Source organism: Etheostoma cragini, chromosome 21, assembly GCF_013103735.1.
Source record: "Etheostoma cragini isolate CJK2018 chromosome 21, CSU_Ecrag_1.0, whole genome shotgun sequence".
NCBI lineage: Eukaryota > Metazoa > Chordata > Actinopteri > Perciformes > Percidae > Etheostoma > Etheostoma cragini.
In genome coordinates, this window is record NC_048427.1 from 21,847,624 (window position 1) to 21,869,321 (window position 21,698).

At 44.4% G+C, this 21,698-nt stretch overlaps 2 protein-coding genes across 11 annotated transcripts in view; one reads left to right on the plus strand and one right to left on the minus strand.

Annotated features, from left to right (window-relative positions):
• myocd (myocardin) overlaps positions 1 to 17,106 on the plus strand; it is a 49,624-nt gene extending 32,518 nt beyond the window's left edge. For 2 of the 6 annotated variants that reach the window (XM_034859822.1, XM_034859825.1), the window contains 10 exons: positions 9,251 to 9,435; positions 10,395 to 10,496; positions 10,596 to 10,906; positions 11,262 to 11,418; positions 11,506 to 12,024; positions 12,109 to 12,612; positions 13,070 to 13,210; positions 13,573 to 13,701; positions 14,530 to 14,587; positions 14,699 to 15,300. In XM_034859822.1, coding sequence (XP_034715713.1) covers positions 9,251 to 9,435; positions 10,395 to 10,496; positions 10,596 to 10,906; positions 11,262 to 11,418; positions 11,506 to 12,024; positions 12,109 to 12,612; positions 13,070 to 13,210; positions 13,573 to 13,701; positions 14,530 to 14,587; positions 14,699 to 15,300 — 2,708 coding nt within the window. Of the gene's footprint in view, positions 1 to 9,250; positions 9,436 to 10,394; positions 10,497 to 10,595; positions 10,907 to 11,261; positions 11,419 to 11,505; positions 12,025 to 12,108; positions 12,613 to 13,069; positions 13,211 to 13,572; positions 13,702 to 14,529; positions 14,588 to 14,698 lie in introns of all 6 variants that reach the window. The other 4 variants (XM_034859820.1, XM_034859821.1, XM_034859824.1 and 1 more) reach the window with 4 other exon arrangements.
• Positions 17,107 to 17,928: 822 nt separating this feature from the next.
• The window catches only part of map2k4b (mitogen-activated protein kinase kinase 4b), a 15,129-nt gene continuing 11,359 nt past the window's right edge, over positions 17,929 to 21,698 (minus strand). For 4 of the 5 annotated variants that reach the window (XM_034859830.1, XM_034859832.1, XM_034859831.1 and 1 more), the window contains 6 exons: positions 21,191 to 21,318; positions 20,844 to 20,921; positions 20,306 to 20,454; positions 19,639 to 19,684; positions 18,987 to 19,136; positions 17,929 to 18,939 (listed from right to left, as the gene is read on the minus strand). In XM_034859830.1, the coding sequence (XP_034715721.1) occupies positions 19,023 to 19,136; positions 19,639 to 19,684; positions 20,306 to 20,454; positions 20,844 to 20,921; positions 21,191 to 21,318 (515 nt within the window). In that variant the 3' untranslated portion in view covers positions 17,929 to 18,939; positions 18,987 to 19,022. The remainder of the gene's footprint in view (positions 18,940 to 18,986; positions 19,137 to 19,638; positions 19,685 to 20,305; positions 20,455 to 20,843; positions 20,922 to 21,190; positions 21,319 to 21,698) is intronic. The other variant, XM_034859828.1, reaches the window with a different exon arrangement.

Consider the following 21,698-nt stretch of genomic DNA (forward strand, 5'->3'; position numbering starts at 1 on the left):
AGACAGCAAGCAGATAGACAGGCAGACAGCGAGCAGGCAGACAGCAAGCAGATAGACATGTAGACAGCAAGCAGATAGACAGGCAGACAGCGAGCATTCAGACAGCAAGCAGATAGACAGGCAGAAAGCGAGCAGGCAGACAGTGAGCATGCAGACAGCAAGAAGATAGACAGGTAGACAGCGAGCAGGCAGACAGTTCTGTTTCCATACACACGTTTTTATCTGAATTTAGTGATATAGAAAAAAAAATGCCTTATGGAAAAGGTAAAATTCGATGGAATTTTTAATGAATATTGACTCAAAGGAAAGCCGTTTGGTCTCTTTTATAGATTTTATATTGATCAATATTCGGCTCATGTGAGAAACGCTTATGGAAACCTTATTTTCTGATTAAATAATGAGTTGATTAAGTTGTAGGTCATTTCATGGTTGCAACCCGCCACAAAACGCAGAAGAAGTTGTAGTTAATGTCCCCCATTTTTTCCTCTCTGTCTGCACACATCGGGGGGCAACAAAGACAGATGGAAGTGGACGGACGAGGAGATGAGAGACTTTCTGGATTTAATTTATGAGGAACTTGTGAAGGAAATGGCGGACAAAGGTTAGGAAAGCCGTGGGACGTCCTGCGGAGTCAATGGAAGACGCTCAGACAGAGAGACATGTTTCAAAAAGACAGAGATTGACACAGATTTACAGAGACACAGCACAGCAACTGCAAACATGGAACAGACAACATCAGACACAGTGAGGACATGGGACAGACACCATTAGACACAGTGAGGACATGGGACATACACCATCCGACACAGTGAGGACACTGTAACCTTCCAACACACAGAGAGGATCCGTTTTAACCTGAGCCTAGGCTGAGAGCATGAGCAGACAGCCACCCATAAGCTACCACTTATAATTATTATAATTATAATAGTATAACATCCCTCCGTCATGCTTTACAGCAGCACTGTGTTGTCTGGGCAGACGGCAGCAGTGAGCAATGCCAGGCTGCAGTTTTTTGGGTTACTCAGGAACAACAGCGGACTGCAGGCCAGGGATTTGTTGAATGATATCTCTGGCACTGTTTTGCATCTTGCAGAGGCTCCAGCCTCCAGATAAATGGCTGGTAAGTGTGCGGGGGAACGGAATCCAGAGGCCTGGTGAGGCCCTATCAGCTGCTGGGAGTCTATCACAGATAAGGCAGCACGGAGAAACGCAATTGGCCGGCGGTGCTGCAAGAGCTTTTTAAAAAAGAAATTTCAATTGGCTGTTTATCTCTTGATTGCACATGTAAGGGGTGGCTAAGGCTTGTATTTGTTAGTACACACTTTCTCACACCACACACTGGATGTCTTATCACTCTCTGAAGCTGCAGCGTCATGTTTCCTCCCAGCAAAATAAGATAGACCTCAGGTGTGGCAGCCTTCTCCTTCCTCCTGCTGTCCATGAGCTCCTTCCTACTGGGGAGATGGACACGGCGCAGTGTCTCTGTATATATTACCCGGGGAACATCTGGTGTTTATTAGGCTGCTGGAGAATACACCCAGCATCTCAGCTTGCATAGGAGCCCACTGTCTGCCACACACACACACACACACACACACACACACACACACACACACACACACACACACACACTCTCTCTCTAATATTTCCTCATAAAGATAATAGGGCTGTATCTGCAGGTTTACTGGGCTTCTTCTTGCATTAAAACACACATTCCCATTCGCCGAGCAGCGGTGCTTTAATCCTGCTTAATGCTCCTCTTAGTGTCTTGTTTATATCTGACTGATACGCTCAGCGGGATATGTATGGCAGTAGGTTTAAAGTGTGCCGTATGTTTTCATACTGCTGCAGAATGTTTGAAAGTCTGTTCTTCAGACTCCCCGGATCCTGCTGCGTCACATCGGACGTGTTGTCAGGCAGTTTGGTTGCACGCTCAGAGCTCGGTGTTGTCACCCAGCCAGGAGAGCGTTAGACAGCAGGCCGCTGACTTCATAGAGATGATGATGTCATCTCGCCAACGTGACCACGGACCATCACCTGCTCCCTCAGCCTGGCGTACATCGCTTTCTCCCCATCATTCCCTTGAAGCCCTGGCCTCACTTCCCTCCACTACAGTTGACTGGTGGGACTTTAAGAGCACATTGCAGTTTACAGCTTCACAGTTTACTGCTATTTTTCTTTTTGTTTCTATAAAACATTACTCTATATTCTAATCTATAAAATATTATTCTGCCTTTCTGTCATTATTTCTACATGAAAATCTCTTTCTGTCTCCCTCTATTCTTAAATCAATCTTCATTTATACGTTCCAGGGAATCAGCAGGCTCTTTAAAAGTCAAGAAAAAGTCTAAATTAAAAAATCTAAATTTAGGCCTTCAAAAGACTTTCTCTCTGTCTCTCTGTCTCTCTGTCTAACTGTCTGTCTGTCTGTCTGTCTGTCTTTCTGTCTGTCTGTCGGTCTTCCTGCTTACTGTCCATAGCTCATTTTCTGTATTGAAAACAAATTCACACTCACAGGTCCTTTTGAATATTAAAATATAGAAGATGCTGTCATATCCTCATGTCATCTTTCAACCCTTCTTATATCCCCGGACTTTCTTTATACGTCTATTTTGTTCTTCCCATACAACTATTCCTCCTTCCTTCAGCATTTCATACCCTGCCACTTTTGGTACCACTGTTTTATTACAGCTGGCCCATATAATGAACTCCTATTATGTTTACAAATCTTATATTTCAAACCAAATCATATTTCCTGAAGGCTTTGTGCTATTGCAACCACATTTGGTGGACATGTGTAGCTATAATGTCTGGGTGGCCACGAATCATTTGGCTGATAGGTGGCGCTGTAGCAGCATCATCTCACTATGTGGGTAAAGATGAGTAGCTATCTGTACGTCTTTGCCTAGTGCAAACTAGAACAGAAGGCATCAATGCATTGTTGGGCAGGGTCACGCCTCTTTTCCTCAATCATTCACTCGGTCATAGAAAAATGTATTACTGGTGAAGGGGGGGTCAAGTCTTCACTCCTCCAGTAGCCCCTAAAATGAAAAAAACATACAACATCCGTCCCTAATAACCTAAGTTACTTATCTATTTAATAAAAAATGAGAATATTCATAGATTATTGTTTACTTAAAAACTGATATAAAATAATAAAGAAAAGAAAATATTTTCACTCTTATAGAAAATATTGATTAGTGTAAAGTCCTTTAAATTTTTCCAACTGTAAAGATGAAAAGTTAGTATTTTCTGTATTGGTGTTTAATGCTTTTGTATTTACTCTCAGTGTGTTCTGAGTGACAGTGTGTGTTATCTCACTGTGTGTGTGGGTGTGGGTGTGAGAGATTGATGATATTAACCACTCAACCCTTAGTAACAACTGACTTGTTAGACCTCCTCACCTTAACATTCTACTGGACTCTTCAGGACCGGTTTCCTGTTGTTCCTCCTTAATGTGATCCACATTTCTTGGCAGGGAAAAGTGTTTATTTATATTTCTTGCACAGAGAATGTTATTTACATTTTTAGAAGATGGTGCATATTTCAGAAAATGTCTTTTTCCAGTGTGGATCAGCAAATGCTGTCATGATTCTGTATTTAAAAGACAAATGTATATTGTTACCTGGAATGTTCTGTTGGATTGAAACAAAAGCACATGCATAGACGTTGCATGGCCTGAGCCGTCTTGTCTTCTAACCCTTAACATTGTACTCACTCTCTCTCATCATTCGTGGTAGTTTGACTGTGGTGTATTAGAAGTTGTATGTTTGCCCCCTTGAGCTTCCAGTAAACATGTTGTGTAAAGGACAGGGCGGCCTGCAGTCAGCTGGTTTACACTACCTCTGCAGGCCCTTAATTGAGATGAACAGCAGCTGTATTTGGGTCCAGCCTTTTTCTTTCAAAGTGGCGCTGTTTGTGTGTGTGTGTGTGTGTGTGTGTGTGTGTGTTTGGGTACATACTTGTGTGGGTGTACCTGTTTGTATGTTTGTACCTCCTCCCTGCTTTTGTCTGTGCTTTAACTGGCCTGTCTGGCTAAACCCAGCCACGTACAGAGCTCTGGGACAGGACCAAGCTGTTGCTCTCCCCTCGCCTGCAGCATTAACCCCGCACCTTAACGCTCTGCATCCCCTCACACAACACTCCCAAACATTCTTTCAACCTCTGTACTGTCATTGTGGAAACTATGTGACCCGCCGTAACTTCTGAACAGCCACTCGAGAAGCGGAAGTGTACACGGTTAGCTGATTTCCTGCAGTTCTGTCATCTCAATCTCCCGGTGACATGAGATTGACTTAAAGACTCATGGAAACTGCATGTGGCCGAGAGGACAAGAAGACTCACACATGAACCATCCACAGTGTGCGTGCGTGTGTGCTTGCGTGTGTTTTGTAAGGAAACTGACTGAGAGCACAGAATGGGCCTGATGCTGTGACTGAACCCTGGGTCTGTTCCTGCTCTCGCGTGTTTGGATACAGAGAAGAGAGAATCTTACCTCTGCACACATACACACACACACATAAACACACGCACACCTCTGCTGGCTCTGTTATCTTATCTTGTTTGGGGTGGCAGTAGCTCAGTCTATAGGGAGTTGGGTTGGGAACCGGAGGGTCACTGGTTCAAATCCCTGTATGGACCCGAAAAGTTGGGAGCGTGGATTGCCCTCCTGGGCACTGCCAGGTGCTCTTGAGCAAGGCACCATACCCCCCGACCGCTCAGGGCACTGGTTCAGCTGGAAGCCCACTCACTCTGACATCTCTGCATGTATAGGTCCTGAGCATGGGTGTATTTCAGGCCTGTGTGTGAGTACTAACAAAAAGTGTGTACACAGAGTGTAGTGCAGTAATTTCCCCATTGGGGACTAATAAACAAATGATCTTTAATTATCTTTATCTTTGTCCAATCAAAGCCATGTTGACTAAAAGGCCGGCCAATTAGGAGCGTGGTGGATGTAAAGTGGTGGTGTCAGTCTCACACACACACAAACACAGCGTAACACCTCCAGGCTGAGCGTGGTACCAGGTGTCAGTGACAGACCAGCATTGTGTCGTCTGCTCCTGTCCATCACAGACTACTCTCTGTGCTTTAGTTTGGATCCACAAAATTAAGCACACTTTGAATTGGTAAAATGCATCATATAAGCACAGTATATAAATGCAACCTGAGATTTTAAAGCCTTGAAAACTTGCTTTCAAATCAAAATGTATTTCACTGAAGTATAAAATATCCCTGAATAAATAAGCAACAAAGTTCAAGTTTAAAAAAGGATCCTTAGTTCATTTAAGTAATGGTTAATGCCCGATGCGGTGTCCATAAATGGACATCGCTGGGGTGGGACGGTTTCCATTGTCAGGTGTTAATGGCCCACGGTGAGGTGTCAACCGTCCGACGACGGTGTACAGTAGTTAATGGAGGACGGTGATGGGCCTGCGCACTAGCAACTGTTTGTTACTGTTGTCATGGCAACCGGTAGCCACATGCTTGGTCATGGGCTTCTCTCTTGTGTCTCTAACAAGTAGCTATAGCTAGTTCATTGGAATACATGTCGAGCTCATGAGCTCACAAACTCACGTTTCATTGTCTAAAATATTCACAAACCTTAAACATTGTGTTTTTGTTGTTCCGGATCATTTACATGCTCATATAAATAAACGATGGATGTATTTAGACAACCAAGGAGATGTAATCATTGTGTTGTGCTACTAGCTAGCTACAAGCCAGTGCTAGCTACTACGGTTAGCTTGCAATTTCATGAACAGAGCTTACCTTAGCTAGCTTATACATCCAATGCTTCATATCTCATCCCCGTTACAGGCATTATAGCATACAGCCCTACTATGTCTGTAGTTATGTTATGTAGCACACAGCTATGTTAGCTGTGTTACAGGATTTACAGCATACAGTCCTACTATGTCTGTAGTTATGTTATGTAGCATACAGCTTTGTTAGCTGTGTTACAGGCATTATAGCATACAGCCCTACTATGTCTGTAGTTATGTTATGTAGCACACAGCTATGTTAGCTGTGTTACAGGCTTTATAGCATACAGTCCTACTAGGTCTGTAGTAATGTTATGTAATCATTTACTAGCTGCATTACAGGCTTTACAGCATTCAATCCTACTATGCCTAGTTTAAAAACTCTGTATTCGGCTACTATTGAATGTTAAACATGTAAAAAAAAATGTAATGTTTTAAACAAGGAGCCTTTGGGTGTTCAGGCAGGTAATGTAAAGTCTATGTGTAAAGTCATTCTGGGCCATGGGTGTAGTTCCACCATTATCTGCTAAGCCTATGGTGGCTTTGAGACATGGCGCTCTTCCTGAGGATTGGTCCAGAGGAGCAGTGTAACTGACTTCCGGCAGCTTGTGTGGTAGCGCCATTCTGTGGTGTTCCAAGGACAAGGCGCTAAGGCTACACACACAGTTGAAAATAATAGATTCACGTCCTTTCTTCTTTTAAAAGCTTTAGCTTGGTAATTTAGAACAGTAAACAATCGTCTTGATCTACTTTAGTAGGTGTCCTTTCCACTTTTTTATGGACACCCTGCAGCCAATCAGAATTGAGTTTTTACCCAGACCATGGTATAAGGCATACTATATATTCTATACTGTCACAATTTTTGACATAGTATTAGTTTTTTAGACTAACCCAAACCCAAACCCAAAATATAATCCTAACCCATTATTTTTTTATAATTTATATATGTTATTTATTGCAATTTTTGGGGATGGGAACAATCTATTTATGGCATATAAATGATATGTATGTATAGAAAGAAGTGATTAAAAAGTAATGTCGAAAAGTATAGTATACTACGACCATTTTAAGACATTTTTCAACATACAATGCTATTACTTGTTTATGACATTTTTTTACTTATTATACTGTGACTTTTTTGTCACTTTTTTGTCGTACCAAACTATGACTTTTCATCACCTTTTAGGACATGCTGTAGTATCACTTTTTTGACATAATAAACTATGACTATAACTTTTTGTCCACATACTATATAATTACTTTTAACACTTTTTTGACATACTATACTGTGGCTTTTTACCCCTTTTTTAAACATGTTGCGACTTTTTTTATCATAATATTCTTTTACTATTTATCACTTTTTTTGGACATACTATACTTTGAAATTTACTCTGTAATCTAGTTTAGCTTTAGCAATTTAGCTTCTAGCGTTCTAGGATACAAACCTCTTTGGAAAGTTGAGACTTGACAGTGTCATGGATTGTCCTCAATCATCGTCTGGAAAGACCAGGTGATGTCAATCTTAAGGTTTTAAATGTCCAGACTCATCTGACCCCCCCCCCCCCCCCCCCCCCCCCCCCCCCCCCCCCCCCCCCCCCCCCCCCCCCCCCCCCCCCCCCCCAAACAATCAGCACCATGGCTTCATCTAAGCAGTTGTCTAGGAAACTGAACTGAAAATAGTTGACGCTCCCAAAAGCAGGAGAAGGCTAGAAGAAGATAGCAAAGCGTTTTCAGATGCCAGTATCCTCTGTTGGGAATGGAATTAGGAAATGTCCGTCATCAGGAACAGTGGAAGTTAGACATCTGGAAGACCAAGGACAACATCAGACAGAACCGCTGGCAGGATTGGGAGAAAAGCAAGTCCAGGCCCACGTTAGACTGCCCGATTCATCCAGAAAGACCTGGAGACACTGGAGTTGGTACACCATTCAGCTATAAAGAGAAAACTCGTACAAACATGGTCTTCATGGAAGAGTCATCAGAAGAAAACCTCTTTTACGTCCTCACCACAAAAATCATGAACATATAGACAAATCCTAATGCATTGTGGGAACAAGTTCTGTGGACCGATGAGGTTAAAATAGAACTTTTTGTCCAAAATGAGCAAAGGTATGTTTGGAGAAGAAAGGGCCCGGAAATAATGAAAAGAACCTCTGTCCAACTGATAACACTAAGGCCATTTTTATAGTTCATTGTCCGTCTGGATTTATTTTATAATTAATTGTTAAACATCAACCCTGTTGTCTACAGTCAAGATATGAACATCAGTTTTTTCAGGATAAACTGGGTTATTGGAATATTTGGGCTAAAATTAGGTCACTTGAATGTTAAAAATGGTTGTAGGACCTTAAAGACAAATAAATAAATAAATCGAACATCCAGATATGTATTGATCTCACAGACAGAGAAGTAGCACCTAAGCCCTTTTCCTTTCTAAAACACTTCTCATATGTCTTGGGAGTCACACTGTGAAGAAATGATCATTATAACTTATACAGTTGACAAAATACATAATTGTTTCAAAGAAAGTCCAGACGCTTTTGCCCTCATGACTTTTACTTATGCCAATAATCAACATAATAATGTCATATTTATTGATATTACACCCACAGCAATGCTACACAAGCATTTGTGTCTAAAACAGTTCTCCTTTATGCAAAAAACAAACATAATAAACATTATAACTCATAAAAAGCACAGACTTTACATTTCTTCCCAAATATATGTCGAATCTCAAACCAGTGATGCCATTCTATTCTGTAAAACGGCAGTTATCTCTCTTGTCCGCTATATATCTTTGATCACACACTAGACTACTTTGACGAGGAAATCACTATCTTTCCCACTGAACTTTTTGGTCACGTTGTCTCCCATATCTGGGCATGTTGCTTGCCTTCACTTCCGACACACAGACAGTGAGGAGACACGGAGCCGGGAGCTAGCGGCAGAAATGAGCGAAAACGCAAGGAATTATTACAAGCTGGGAGGGGGGGGGGGGGGGGCAGAAGAGGTTGCCCACACGTAATTTTTTTGTTTTCTGTTATTTTGAAAGTGTAAATGATGTAAATAAAATCTAACTTTTTGAGACATATCATACAAATGTCTAATCGGTAATTTGATGCCTTTTGGAGAATTTTCCATCTTTTCTTGGCTTCTTTCTGCACATTAATATAATTTTTTACCTGGGGTGCCCAAAATATTGAACCCCACTGTACATGAGCAACCAGGGAGATTGTAGATGTGCTCATTTAAAGTCTGACCTCCACATAAAGGGGTTTAGACCATGTGGAGAGACTTGTGGCCGGTTCCTGCTCACATCACACTGTCGCTGCTGTGATAACACATCTCAGAAGTACATTTGTCATCATAATAATAGAAATGATGGTTGAACCTCTAAAAGAAGAACCTCGACTTATCATTTACAGGCATGCTGTGTTGGCACTGTCATGTCGAGCTAACGCCTTCTGACTGACCTGCTCTTCTCCCAGTGAACCAGGGCAAGTTCCCCAAGCAAGAGGATTCCTATGCGTTTGAGGAGGACAGCAGCAGTGAAAGTCTGTCTCCAGAGCAGCAGCACAGTGATGAGTCGCAGGGCTCGGCCTGCCCTTCATCGGAGGCTGTCGGCAGTACGCCCCCCTCGTCCTCCTCACCTGTCCACATCAGCCCACGACAGGTAACACCCCCCCCTCTCTCCCACCCGCCGTTACTCTCTCTCCCTTCTTCCCTCTCTCTTTCTCTCCCTCCTCTTCCTCCTCACCTGACCTCACTAAACCATGACAGGAAACACTCCTTTCCCTCCCTCTCACTCCGTCCATTTCTTTTCCTCCATCTGAGTCTTGCCCTATGACGGAGTGACCTCTCTGGCAGCTGTTGTCCCTTCCTTGCTTCTTCTGCCCATCTGTTGGTAGCAGAGTGAACTGCACCTCCTCTCAGTCAACTTACTGTTGGACTGAGTTGAACTGGGCAGGTGTCACATTCCTGTGAGCCCGGCACAGCTGCTGTTACTTCCTGACTGCTTACCTTTCACTCATGATGACCTCATTCCAACGCTTGCCATCAGCAACGGTCACTTAATAAAAACTCATGCCAGATTCTGACTCTGAAACTGAACCATAAGCTCTGTGTCAACAACTGGAAATTCCTGTTTTGGTCTTTTTGGAAACCTTTTGGCAGTTTTGGGTCTAATTATTCCATTTGGCACACAGTCCCAACGCCTTCTCAGTTTAACTTCATAGCGCTGACGGGCGGGGGAAGATAAACTCAGACTGAAATCATCAGTCTAAAGCAACAATGTCACCAGGGTAAAGCACAACCACTACTACCTACTTGAATTCACTTTAATGACATAGGTCTACTGTGTTTAGTATAGTTGGTCCATCCATTTTGTGTGCTAAAATGTTGGCATGCTGATGCCACACAGAGCTGCTAGCATGCTTCCTACTTTCCAATGAGCTGATCAAATTCAACTAAAGTAACTAAACTAAACCTGCTGTCATAGAACCGCCGCTAACATCTCCAAAAGGCCGCTGTGTCCACTCAGAAGTCCAGTACTCAAAGGTATTCAATTTACTGATGTAGATCTAGAAGCTAATATGTTGAAGTGGACACTGTGTTGTTGTGATTTGTGAACAGAGAGGTGTGACCCGAGAGCCCTCGGATCAAAGCCAGGATGAAGGGCTGTCTGGTGCCGATAGCCAAGCCACTCCCCCAATACCTGTTCCTGCTATTGTCAAGGTCAGCCACACTTAATGAATTGACTTTGTGATAAAGTGTTTCTCCTTGACTTACCTAGGGATGATCCTCATACTCTCTCACCCTCTGTCCTCTCAATAGTCCAAGACGTCAGACAAGAACCGGCACAAGAAGCCCAAAGATGTGAAGCCAAAGGTGAAGAAGCTCAAGTACCACCAGTATATTCCTCCGGACCAAAAGGCAGAAAAGTCCCCTCCGCCCATGGACTCAGCCTATGCCCGCCTCCTGCAGCAACAGCAGCTCTTCCTGCAGCTGCAGATCCTCAGCCAGCAGAAACATGCTCACACACATCCACAGTCACTACAGTTGCAGCAGCACACACACACTGCCCAGGCCCAGCAGCGACAGCCCTCTTTCAGCTATCAGCCTCACCCACCCAGCCAAACCCAGAAGTGAGTCCCATTGCAACTAATGCAACAAAGATCGTCATTAGGCATAGTCATTTTGAATTTATTACAAAGTATACCCATTGCCCTTTATTAATGCCTTACTAATATTTAAAGTGTGAACTTGGTGCCTTATTAGAAAATGAAAAACCTTCTGTTGTTAGTAAGTCATGGGTCTAATACACAATCAGCAAAATTTAAGAATCAATAAGTTAGGACCTCCCAGTTTGAGGCTAGCTAAGCTATGAAGCATTAGTAACAAGACTCATTCACCATTAACAAAGCAATTTTTATAACGTATTTATAAAGTGTGCCTTATTACAGAGTTTTGACTTTTCAATGTCATGTGTCAACGTTGTAGAGGAGCCAGTGAGCAGCTGCCAGTTTGTAGCTCCAGCGCTCCATCAGGCCGAGCAAACAGCAGCTCGCCCTCCGCAGTCAAGAACACGTATGCCAACCAAAGCAGCATCTCCCCGGTCAAACCTGGGCCCCTGCCAGCTAATCTAGATGACCTAAAAGTAGGTGGTACAAAGTCAAGTGAAACTGGACCTTGTCCTGGAGAGACTATAGTTTAGATGTAAGCATGTCTTCTTCTGCTCTGTCAGGTCTCAGAGCTGCGGCAGCACCTGCGGATCCGCGGCATGCCAGTCTCCGGCACCAAAACGGCCCTTGTCGAGCGCCTCAGCCCCTTCAGGGACTCCAACTCCGGCTCCTCGCCCTCGGGCTCTTCTGACATTACCACAGTGATCTTCCCTGTCACCCCCACAGGATCTTTATCCTCCTACCAGTCGCCTTCCTCCTCCAGCGCCCTGTCTCAGGGTGGCTACTTCCCTTACCCAAGCACCTCCTCCTCCCCCCCCATCTCTCCGGCCTCCTCGGAGCTGTCCCTCAGCGGCTCTCTCCCCGACAGCTTCAGCGACGTGCCAATGTCCTCGCCAACGCAGTTTGCCCTGCAGCCATCTCCGGCCCAGCTTAGCATGGAAGATGGCCCGGGCGGGGGAGGGCCCAGGGCGGGTGAGGGTGGAGGTATGGATGGCATGGAAGCTGCAAAAGATAAAATGCTGGTGGAAAAGCAGAAGGTGATTGATGAGCTGACATGGAAGCTGCAACAGGAGCAGAGACAGGTGAGTGATCAGCAGAGATGGCAGAAATATGAAAATATCACTGGAATGTTTTCATGGAAACAAACATTTACTTCTGCTTGCTAGGTTGAGGAACTGAGGATGCAGCTGCACAAGAGGAAACGCTGCTATGGAGCAACACAGGACCTGGCCCGCCCTACATCACACCCCACCATACTCCATCAGTCGCCCCCAGCCATGATGGGCCAGCACTTCTTTGGGGTGACTATCAAGCAGGAACCCATGTCCTTGTCCTCCAGCTGCCCTCTGTCCTCTACCAAACAGCTGAAGAGCTCTCCTGGCATTTGCATGGAGGATATGGGACACTGCAACAACCCCCTTTCCAACATGGGGGGCCCCGGTGGCACTAAATGTATGGACAGGTCCTCTGGCTGCCCCTCCACAATGTCCGCTTTCCTCAGTCCCCAGTGCTCCCCTCGAGACTCCCCCATTGGGAAGCCTTCTCGTAGCCCCCAGCCTTCGTCTCCTAAAAACCCTTACCTTCTGTCACCTTCACTGGGAAGAGACGGCTGCAGTCACCTCCAGCCCCACCCCCACCCCCCGGGCAACAACAGAGCACGCAACATGCAGGTATGATGTGCTGATCAACAGATGGATCATTCACATATGTTCTGTTGGCAATCTAAGTCATAGTGAGAGAAACAAAGTGTCTCTCACTATGACTCTAGAGTCACTACTTGCTCCAAAGATAATCACCGTCACTTTCTCACTCGCTCTACCACACATGCATACGCAGACTTTAGGGGGCTACCCATGAAAGTCCCCGAGCAGTTGGGTTTTGCTGCCTTGCGCAAGGGCATGTCACAGGGCTCAGGAGGTTAACTGGCACCTCTTCAGCTAGTAGTCCACAGTCCGTACTTGGTCCACACTGGGACTCTAACCGGCAACCCTCCGGTCCCTACGGACTGAGCCACTGGCAGCCCATTTGGTCATTGTATTGGATAAATAAACATTTTGACCAGACGATGGTGCTAGAGGAAGGCGTCTCTGATGAAGTTTTCTAACAGACGTGTTTCCATGACGACAGATGCAGCAGAAGAATGAAGGCCAGGCGGCAAATTGTTCTTATCCAGCAGAGCAGAGAGGCCTTCAGGGAGTCTTTCCCAACCCGACTAACTGTGTCCACAGCGGCTCAGCCAAGCCTGAGCACCACAACTTGCAACCAAAGGTAAGCATTGTGTCAACATGAGGAGCATTTGCAGTATTACTTCATCCGAACCACTTCACACTCACGGACCCATTTGTCTCTTTTCTATTCATGTGTGAGCTGTCTCTATGTAATTGTCTTTGTTATGAGGTGCATTGTCACTCTTGTCATATCTGTTTCCATCACATATTCCTTTACATATTGGGGGCTTTCCCTTTAACCAATGCCAACCTTTTTCCTAAAATGAAATGTGTAATGTGATGAGATTATTTGATCACAAGGGCCTAAATAATAGTTCGTTTTGGTTCAACACACTCACATTTGGTAAGCTTCCCGTTTCTAATGGGTGGGCTATTGTCACTTCTCACCTATGTCTCATATAGATGTCAGTAGCGCCCTCTCCTCGGCATGTTGGCCAAAAGTGCCAGGTCCTTCCCCCTGCCTTCAGTAGCTCAGATTCAGATGCATCAGACTTAAGACAGCCCCCATGCTATGAGGATGCAGTCAAGCAGGTAAACTGAAACTCATGCTAAAGTTCAGTAGATAATGGCTGGCCAGAGATTTATTTCACCTATCGGTGTCGCTCTAATTCCACTTTCCCTCTTGTCACCTCCTTTTTGTCTCTTTCAGTCCATCTCCTGTGTTGTTCCTCATTTATTCATCCATCGTTCACTCACTCACTTTCCACCCTTTACCAAGTCTGAAGCAGATGGCTTTTTGAGTTGTACAAACATTTTCTGAAGGCAGTGAGTTGAAGCTGCTTCTGCGGATAAATCAGCAGCAGGACAGAAGGGTCATATAAGTGGTTCTCTATGACAACAAAGAGCACAAAGAGCATTTTCATGCTTTAAATGTCCTTAGTATCTTTCTCTGTCACAATTAATTAAAAAAGGAAAGGAATCCTTATCAAAAAAGAGTTTATTTAAAACAGAATGGCCAATGTGTTCTTATTGGAATAAAAGAACTAAGGCTCCTAGCTTGATAGCTAATCTAGAAAGGCTAGCATTGATCAGACAGAAAGGGTTCTAGGTATATCTAGGTATTTGCTACTTCTGTTAGGTAGAAAGTTGCTTTTGGTTAAATCCGTATGCCTATTGAGATACAATGGATGGAAATGTAGTTGTCAAGTCTCTTTAGCCTTAAGCTGTTTTATCTTGACCAATAAACTGATCGGTCTCCAAGAAAAGTTTGTCTCACCAAAACTCTATCCTGCAAGTCTTTGTAGACTGCTTAAAGCTTGCATAGTTTTTATGTAGACTCCTTTAATATCACTGGATTGCATTTTTCCTCATTGAAATGTTCAATTGATTAAAAGAATCACTTTCTTATTACTGTTACAGCAACTGACCAGAAGTCAGCAGATGGACGAACTTCTGGATGTGCTCATAGAGAGCGGAGGTAAGGTGACATTTAAAGTTAGCGTAGCTCGCGCTGCAGGATGGTGCTACATCCCTCTGGTATGGTCCAGGACCTGCTGTGACCCTCCCTCCTCTCCTCTTTCTCTCCAAGAGATGCCAGCTAACGCCAGAGAAGAGAGGGAGAGGGCCTCTGTAACCAAAGTTGTGCCTCACATTACTGTGTCCCCAGGGTGTCCCGGCCTCCTCGCCCCCAGGTTCCACCGACACTACGAACACCTGTCCCCCGCCCAGTTCCCTTACGACCACTCGGCTAATCACATCACTGAGAGCCACCTGGAGAATCTGCTGGGAGGTCCGATTGGCCGAGGAGCGGAGGTGGCTCTTCTTAAAATGGCCAGCGAGGACGGGGGCCAGGAAGAGGACGGGAACAGAGACGGCGAAGGGTACCACCACCCCCACCCTCCCAATTCCCAACAGGACAAAATTCTGACCAACAGAGATCTGATGGACACGCCTCTGTCATCCATCAGCACTAAGGGGTCTGGTGTGTCTGAGGTGCAGGGGATGGTCAGCATGGCGTTTAGCGAGACGCCGTGGGAGACCATGGAGTGGCTGGACCTGACGCCACCCAGCTCAGCCACAGCCTTTAGTATGGCTCTGCCCAGTGGGCCCAGCATCTTCAACACAGAGTTCCTGGATGTCACAGACATTAACTTGAACACTGCCATGGACCTTCACCTGGAGCACTGGTGAAAGCTCCAGCAAAGTGCTCGCCATCCGACGTCAAACACAAGACACCAGCTACAAGTAGCTGTATGGACCGCTGCCACATGCCAAACAACTAGTGACTTGTACCCTGAACAGCTTCAGTCCAAGTGCTAGCATGTGCCACTATTATAAGTGGGATTTGACATTAAGTAGACCAGTATTCATGGATTGATGGCTACAGAATTATATTTTGAGGTCCCTAGTGTTCATCACACCCAGAATCTAACGACTAAGGGCTTTTTGAGATAATCTGTGTCCTTTTTGGACAATGATGCGCACAACTGCCAAATAAGTGGGACAGTGGACACAAATTCTTCTCTAGGTAATGGTGACATGAGAACAGTGCTTTATACCAACACCTTATGCAACTATCAGTGTTACGCCCCACCCCCTAGACTTGAAGACACATTGGGACAATCATTTTATATTTTCTGAGTCTGTGTTTGCTGGACTGGAAAAAAAATGGAATTACAAGGTGAATTGGATTGCTTAGTACGGCCATTTTGTAAATATCCTAACTGTCTGTAGTGGCAGAAACAAGAGGATGTCGGGGGTGTGGAAGAAGACGCAAACCACAAATCAAGTGCATTATGTAATCAGTTCATCCTGTGATGGAGCTATCCCACTGTGCACGACGCTGAACACACGCGGCCACGTTTGCTTGAGTTAGGATATGTTGTCGTTCCGCTTTCTTTTCACTATTTGGGTTATTTATCCACACAATGACTTTTTGGAGAATCTTTGGCCTTATTGTTTTAATAAGCAGACAAACTGCGTTATTTGCAACAGCTTTGTATTACTATTGGTTTATACCAGTTCCCCCTTCACATTGTATTATGAATTTGCTATTTCCTGGAAGCTGTTGACAGATATTAAAATAGAATGCTCCAACATTAGTCAACATCACTTTTTCAGAAAAATGTTGATAGAAAATGCAACTTCCTCTCATTTATTTTTCCCCTCATTTTTTACCCACTAATTAGTTCTTTGTCCTTACAAATTTCACCCTTTCTATTTGCAGCCCACAGTTATTTATAGAGTTTTATATTTATCCTGTATTTATACTGACATTCCTTTCTAATAGACTGGCGATCTGTGATTTAACAGGTAAACTCCAACGCTGCCATTTGGACCACAGACATTTCTTAGTAAATCAATTCTCTTAAAAATGTGATTCAAAGTAAGGAGCCACTTGGATAAGCCATCATTTCTTAAATCACTTCTTTAAAGAAAGAACCTTAGGGAGTGGACATTGTTAGCACTTGTGAATATGAAAAAGTAATACATTCAGATCTTAACTGTGATTACTGCATTTTGGCACAGAGGCAGCATACACATGGTTACACTGATGAGACGAGTTCACACTCCCAACCCCGTAAGGCATATAGTTTTCAGTATTTTCATTATCCATCTTCTCATCCATCACCAAAAAAGCAAATAAATAGACTTCTCAAAATGTCAAACTTTTGCTTTAAGTGCCTTGGCCATTTCTTCACTGTGTTCTGTTTAGAGTATTGAGTATTGTTCCTGTTACTAATGAAGTGTTGCACTTGTTAATGGGTTCTATGTAGAGTACAAGTAGGATGCCCAACTCGAATATATGACAAAGCTGGCATTCTTCACCTTCCATTGTAAGAATATGTACTGGCTTTTATATCGGGCGGGGCTCCTTTTGCAATCCTTTCACTCATCTGACAGAAGCTTCCATCGTGCTTGGCCGCTGACTTGCCTTACTATTGTACTGCTTGATCCTGTATATGACAGAAAGACGAGTAATAAACTTATCACAGCTAAATTGGTTCTGCCATTACTGTTTTATTCATGTCCAATTCACAAGAAGCACACAATGCAGGTTTTAAACAGAAACTTTATTTGTAACCCTTTGATAAAGATACACTATAATATTCATTGCCCTTAATATCTTATACTTTAATATGAACATTCTAGTAAATTGCAATTTATACAACATGTACCCTGGAGGTTGATATTCACAAGTGGTAAGTTAGCTTCCTGGAAATGAATCAGTTTCTTAGGGCTTGGCACCATTTCACATTACAGAGAGAAGAATGGCTTGCTGGTACTGTGTAATCCTCCAGAATAAGCCACGAGCATTCAACACATACTGATGACGGTGGACACTTTCCAACATGGCTGACATCTGTAGAGGCCTAGGTCTTAGAATTTTAAATGAAAAGGGGAACTGCAGCACATTCTATATGTGTCGATTTACTGGTTATCAGGAGTACTATTAAGTAGGTCTGGGTATTGTTTCAAACACTAGCCTTAAAGGGATACCGCTACCAACAGAGTACTTCACTCAGCTTTTTGTTTACATTTCATTTGATAACCCATCCGTCAGTTGCATCACACCACGGACTCTATGGGTTGTAGCTGCTGTGGTAGTGGGCCAATCACGTTGCATCTTATTAGAAAGCACATGGTGATTGGCTGCGAGCAAAACCAAACAAATGGTCTTTAAATTTTAGATCTGGGCCCAGCCCTACGATTCTATACCTACTACAAAGGGGATCAACAACTCCAACAGACTCAAATGTCTCTTTGAGAAAGTCAACAGCTGACTTAAGCTGACTCTGTGTACCTCTTTGCTTTTAATAGGCTGTGTTGCATGAAATGAACTTTACTTACATTATTAGTTTGGGAGGTTACCAGATAAGGCTGGCAATATTCTGTGTTACATAAAAATATAAATATTGCCATCTTTACCTCTATATTCATTTATGACAATCCAAGTCTCTACAGCGCCCCAGTGTGGAAGGACAACCATCCATTCAGACAGTTTGGTCAAGTAGCTATCTGTGTGATGGAGGGAGTCTGGGTTGCAGCGTCGCCTGGTGAAGGAAGACAGGTGAGGGAGCGGCTGTTAGACTATGGCGATGCATCCCAAGTTTGGTATATGGTTTGGCAAGGGACACATTCCATCATCAGTGCGAGCCAGAGAAACGTGGCGGGTCCCGGGGGAACATGTTAGGGGGACAGATCCTCGTCCTCTCCTGGCAGGGGTGTGGTCGGTACAAAAGGACAGTATATCATTTAGCAGCATTTGTGGGTTGTCATCAGGAAACTATTGCCAGGATTTTATCCCTTTGGCCTGTCTGTGGTCAGAGTGCTGTGGCAGGCTGCTGAGGAGCAGCAGGACTCATTGTGCACCACAAGATCTTATCAAGATCAGAGCCTGCCAGGGACAGCACAGCACATGGTCTTTACACACACTCACACATTTATATCAGTGGAGAACTTTACATCAGGCAATGAAGCATTGAACCAGCCCGGTTTGTGCACCTGATGTAGTGTGACTCGGTTTAAGAGACAGAGCAGAACATCTGAAACACACCCACACACCCCCCCACACACCCCCCCACACACCCCCCCACACACCCCCCCACACACCCCCCCACACACCCCCCCACACACACACACACACACACACACACACACACACACACACACACACACACACACACACACACACACACACACACACACACACACACACACACACACTTTGACAAGTGACTGAGGTTTCATGTCATTGCACCGGGCAACCTTTGTTCTTTGGAACGTGTGAATAAAAAGCTGATACTAGCTAACCCTCACACTCGCACACTTGCACTCGCATACTTACACTCGCATACATACTTACACACACACACACACACACACACACACACGCACACAACCTAACTCCGTCAGTCCACGTACATAGGCGAAATGGGCGAGGCGGGCATCTGATCCAGAATACGACATACGTAACTAGCAACGTCCACAAAATGTTCTTCATACATCAGAATGAAGGGATGTTTCTGGAAGAGAGACACACTGAGCTTCAGGCTGATGGGATGGAAACTCCTCCTGAGATGAACACTTTTTTAAAACAATATTTCAGAACATATTGACCCTTACTTCATTTTTAATGGGCATTGATGTTGTGGACTGATAAAACAACACTATAACACATAGATTATTGCCAGTATTATTGATGACAGTAATAATCATTTAAAGCCGCACTGGTCACTGTAACTATGGTTAAGAGGCTGAAGGCTCCGGAAAACAACAAACTGACAAAAGGGGAACTGCACTCTGAGCAACCCATCGATCTAAAATATTATCAAATATTCAGTTAGCCTAACGGCTCAAACGTCTCATCAGTACAGGAACAGATTTGTAAAACTGACAAACACACACGTGGCATTCAAGTGTCCCTTTCTTTAACTGGTGACAATGTGTGAAGTAGAACTGTTATACACCTCCCCATGGGCAGCAGACAGTAACACTCAGTACACATGTAAAAGCTGGAGAACTCACCAGAAGCTCCTTGTACTTTGGCCGTTTGGATTCATCCTTGGTAAGGCTGGACAGAAAGACAGAGACAAACAATGTCCATCAGCATGGGGGATACGTGTTCACTCTACTCCACAAGGAGTGTGTGTGTGTGTGTGAGTATGAGAGTACAGTGGTGTGAAAAAGTGTTTGCCCACTTCCTCATTTCCTGTTTGTTTGCATGTTTGTCACACTTAAGTGTTTTGGAACTTCAAACCAATTTAAACAACAGTCAAGGACAACACAAGTAAACACAAAATGCAATTTGTAAATGAAGGTGTTTATTATTAAAGGTGAAAAAAAATCCAAACCATCATGGCCCTGTGTGAAAAAGTGATTGCCCCCCTTGTTTAAACATACTATAACTGTGGTTGTCCACACCGGAGTTCAATTTCTCTAGCCACACCCAGGCCTTGCACCCAGTACCCTTTTTCACACAGGGCCATGATGGTTTTGATTTTTTTTCACCTTTAATAATAAACACCTTCATTTACAAATTGCATTTTGTGTTTACTTGTGTTGTCCTTGACTATTGTTTTGATGTTCCGAAACACTTAAGTGTGACAAACATGCAAAGGAACAGGAAATGAGGAAGGGGGCAAACACTTTTTCACACCACTGTATGTGTGTGTGTGCGTGTGCATGAGCCTACCAAAGGTTGACACAGCTGATGAACATGGGAGAGAACTGGCGTTCCTCGGAGCTGGTGAGCTGTGGAGGTTCACCTTTCACCACTTGAGTCAGCTGATCAAACACGCTGTTCCACTTTGGGTACGGGAACCTTCCTGTGGCCAGCTCGTACTGAAAGCAACACACACACACACACACACACAGAGAGAGAGAGAAGGTCTTCATGCTAATCTGCATACAGAAGAAGTATCCCTTTCTTTGGCCATCCCAAGCTGATAAAGCCTGTGTGTGTCCTAACCTGCCACAATATGAAAACCAATAGTGGACCTGGAGCACCTGTAGCCTCGCTCTGAGATCATGTTTAGGAGTGGTTGGTTTTAATGAGCTTCCTCCATGTTAGGATCAAAGGTGTATGCAAACCTCGCTGGACTCGGAGTTGACCTCAACAACACCTGGTGTATTACAGTCACACACACAGTCACACACACACACACACACACACAGTCACACACACACACACACACACACACACCTCCTTAAAGCTTAGCCCCCTGTCTTACCAGAGTGATTCCTAGGCTCCAGACGTCAGAGCGCACGTCGTAGCCTTGTCTGGACGCACTGGGGTCAATCCTCTCAGGCTGAAACACACACACACAATCACATCATCATTTAATCTGGAACAACTGAGATGCTGCTGCCATGGGGCAGGTCAAAGGTCAGAGCCTTGGCTCTGCTGAAGCTTAGGTGTTAATCAGATTGGGAGAATTCAGCAGTGTTGCAGTCGAAACCACCTAACACCAGTATCATGTCTGTATCTGTCTACCTGGCCTGGTGATTTAAATCAAGCGGGAATACACCATGACGTGCACAAAGAGATACATGGGTTTCATTCCCTTTCAGTCCTCACCGCCATGTAAGGCCGGCAGCCGGCGTCCCGGGTCTTAGCGATGGAGTCCACCAGCTGACCGCTGATGCCAAAGTCACACAGCTTGATGTTCCCCGCTCGGTCCATGAGAATGTTGGAAGGTTTGATGTCTGAAATGAAAGAAAGAGAAACAAACTGCATCCAAGGTTTGGTAATCTTTTATATATGGACATTAAATACAAACTTTATATTAAAAGGTAGCTTAGAAAAAAAGACCATCAAGTTTTAATTCAACAACATGGCTCTAACTTAATGTTCCAATAAAATGACATAATGTTGACTGTTAATATGGACCATATGACGTCACAGGGCTGTTGGTAGCCTTCTGCATGCCCTGCTCCGCCTTGCTCCGCCCTGCAACTTCCTGCTCCACCCTTCTATACCTTGCTCCGCCCTCAAACTCCCTGCTCCACCCTGCTATGCCTTGCTCCACTCTCCAACCCCCTGCTCCACCGTGCTGTGCCCTGCTCTGCCACCCCCTGCAAACCCC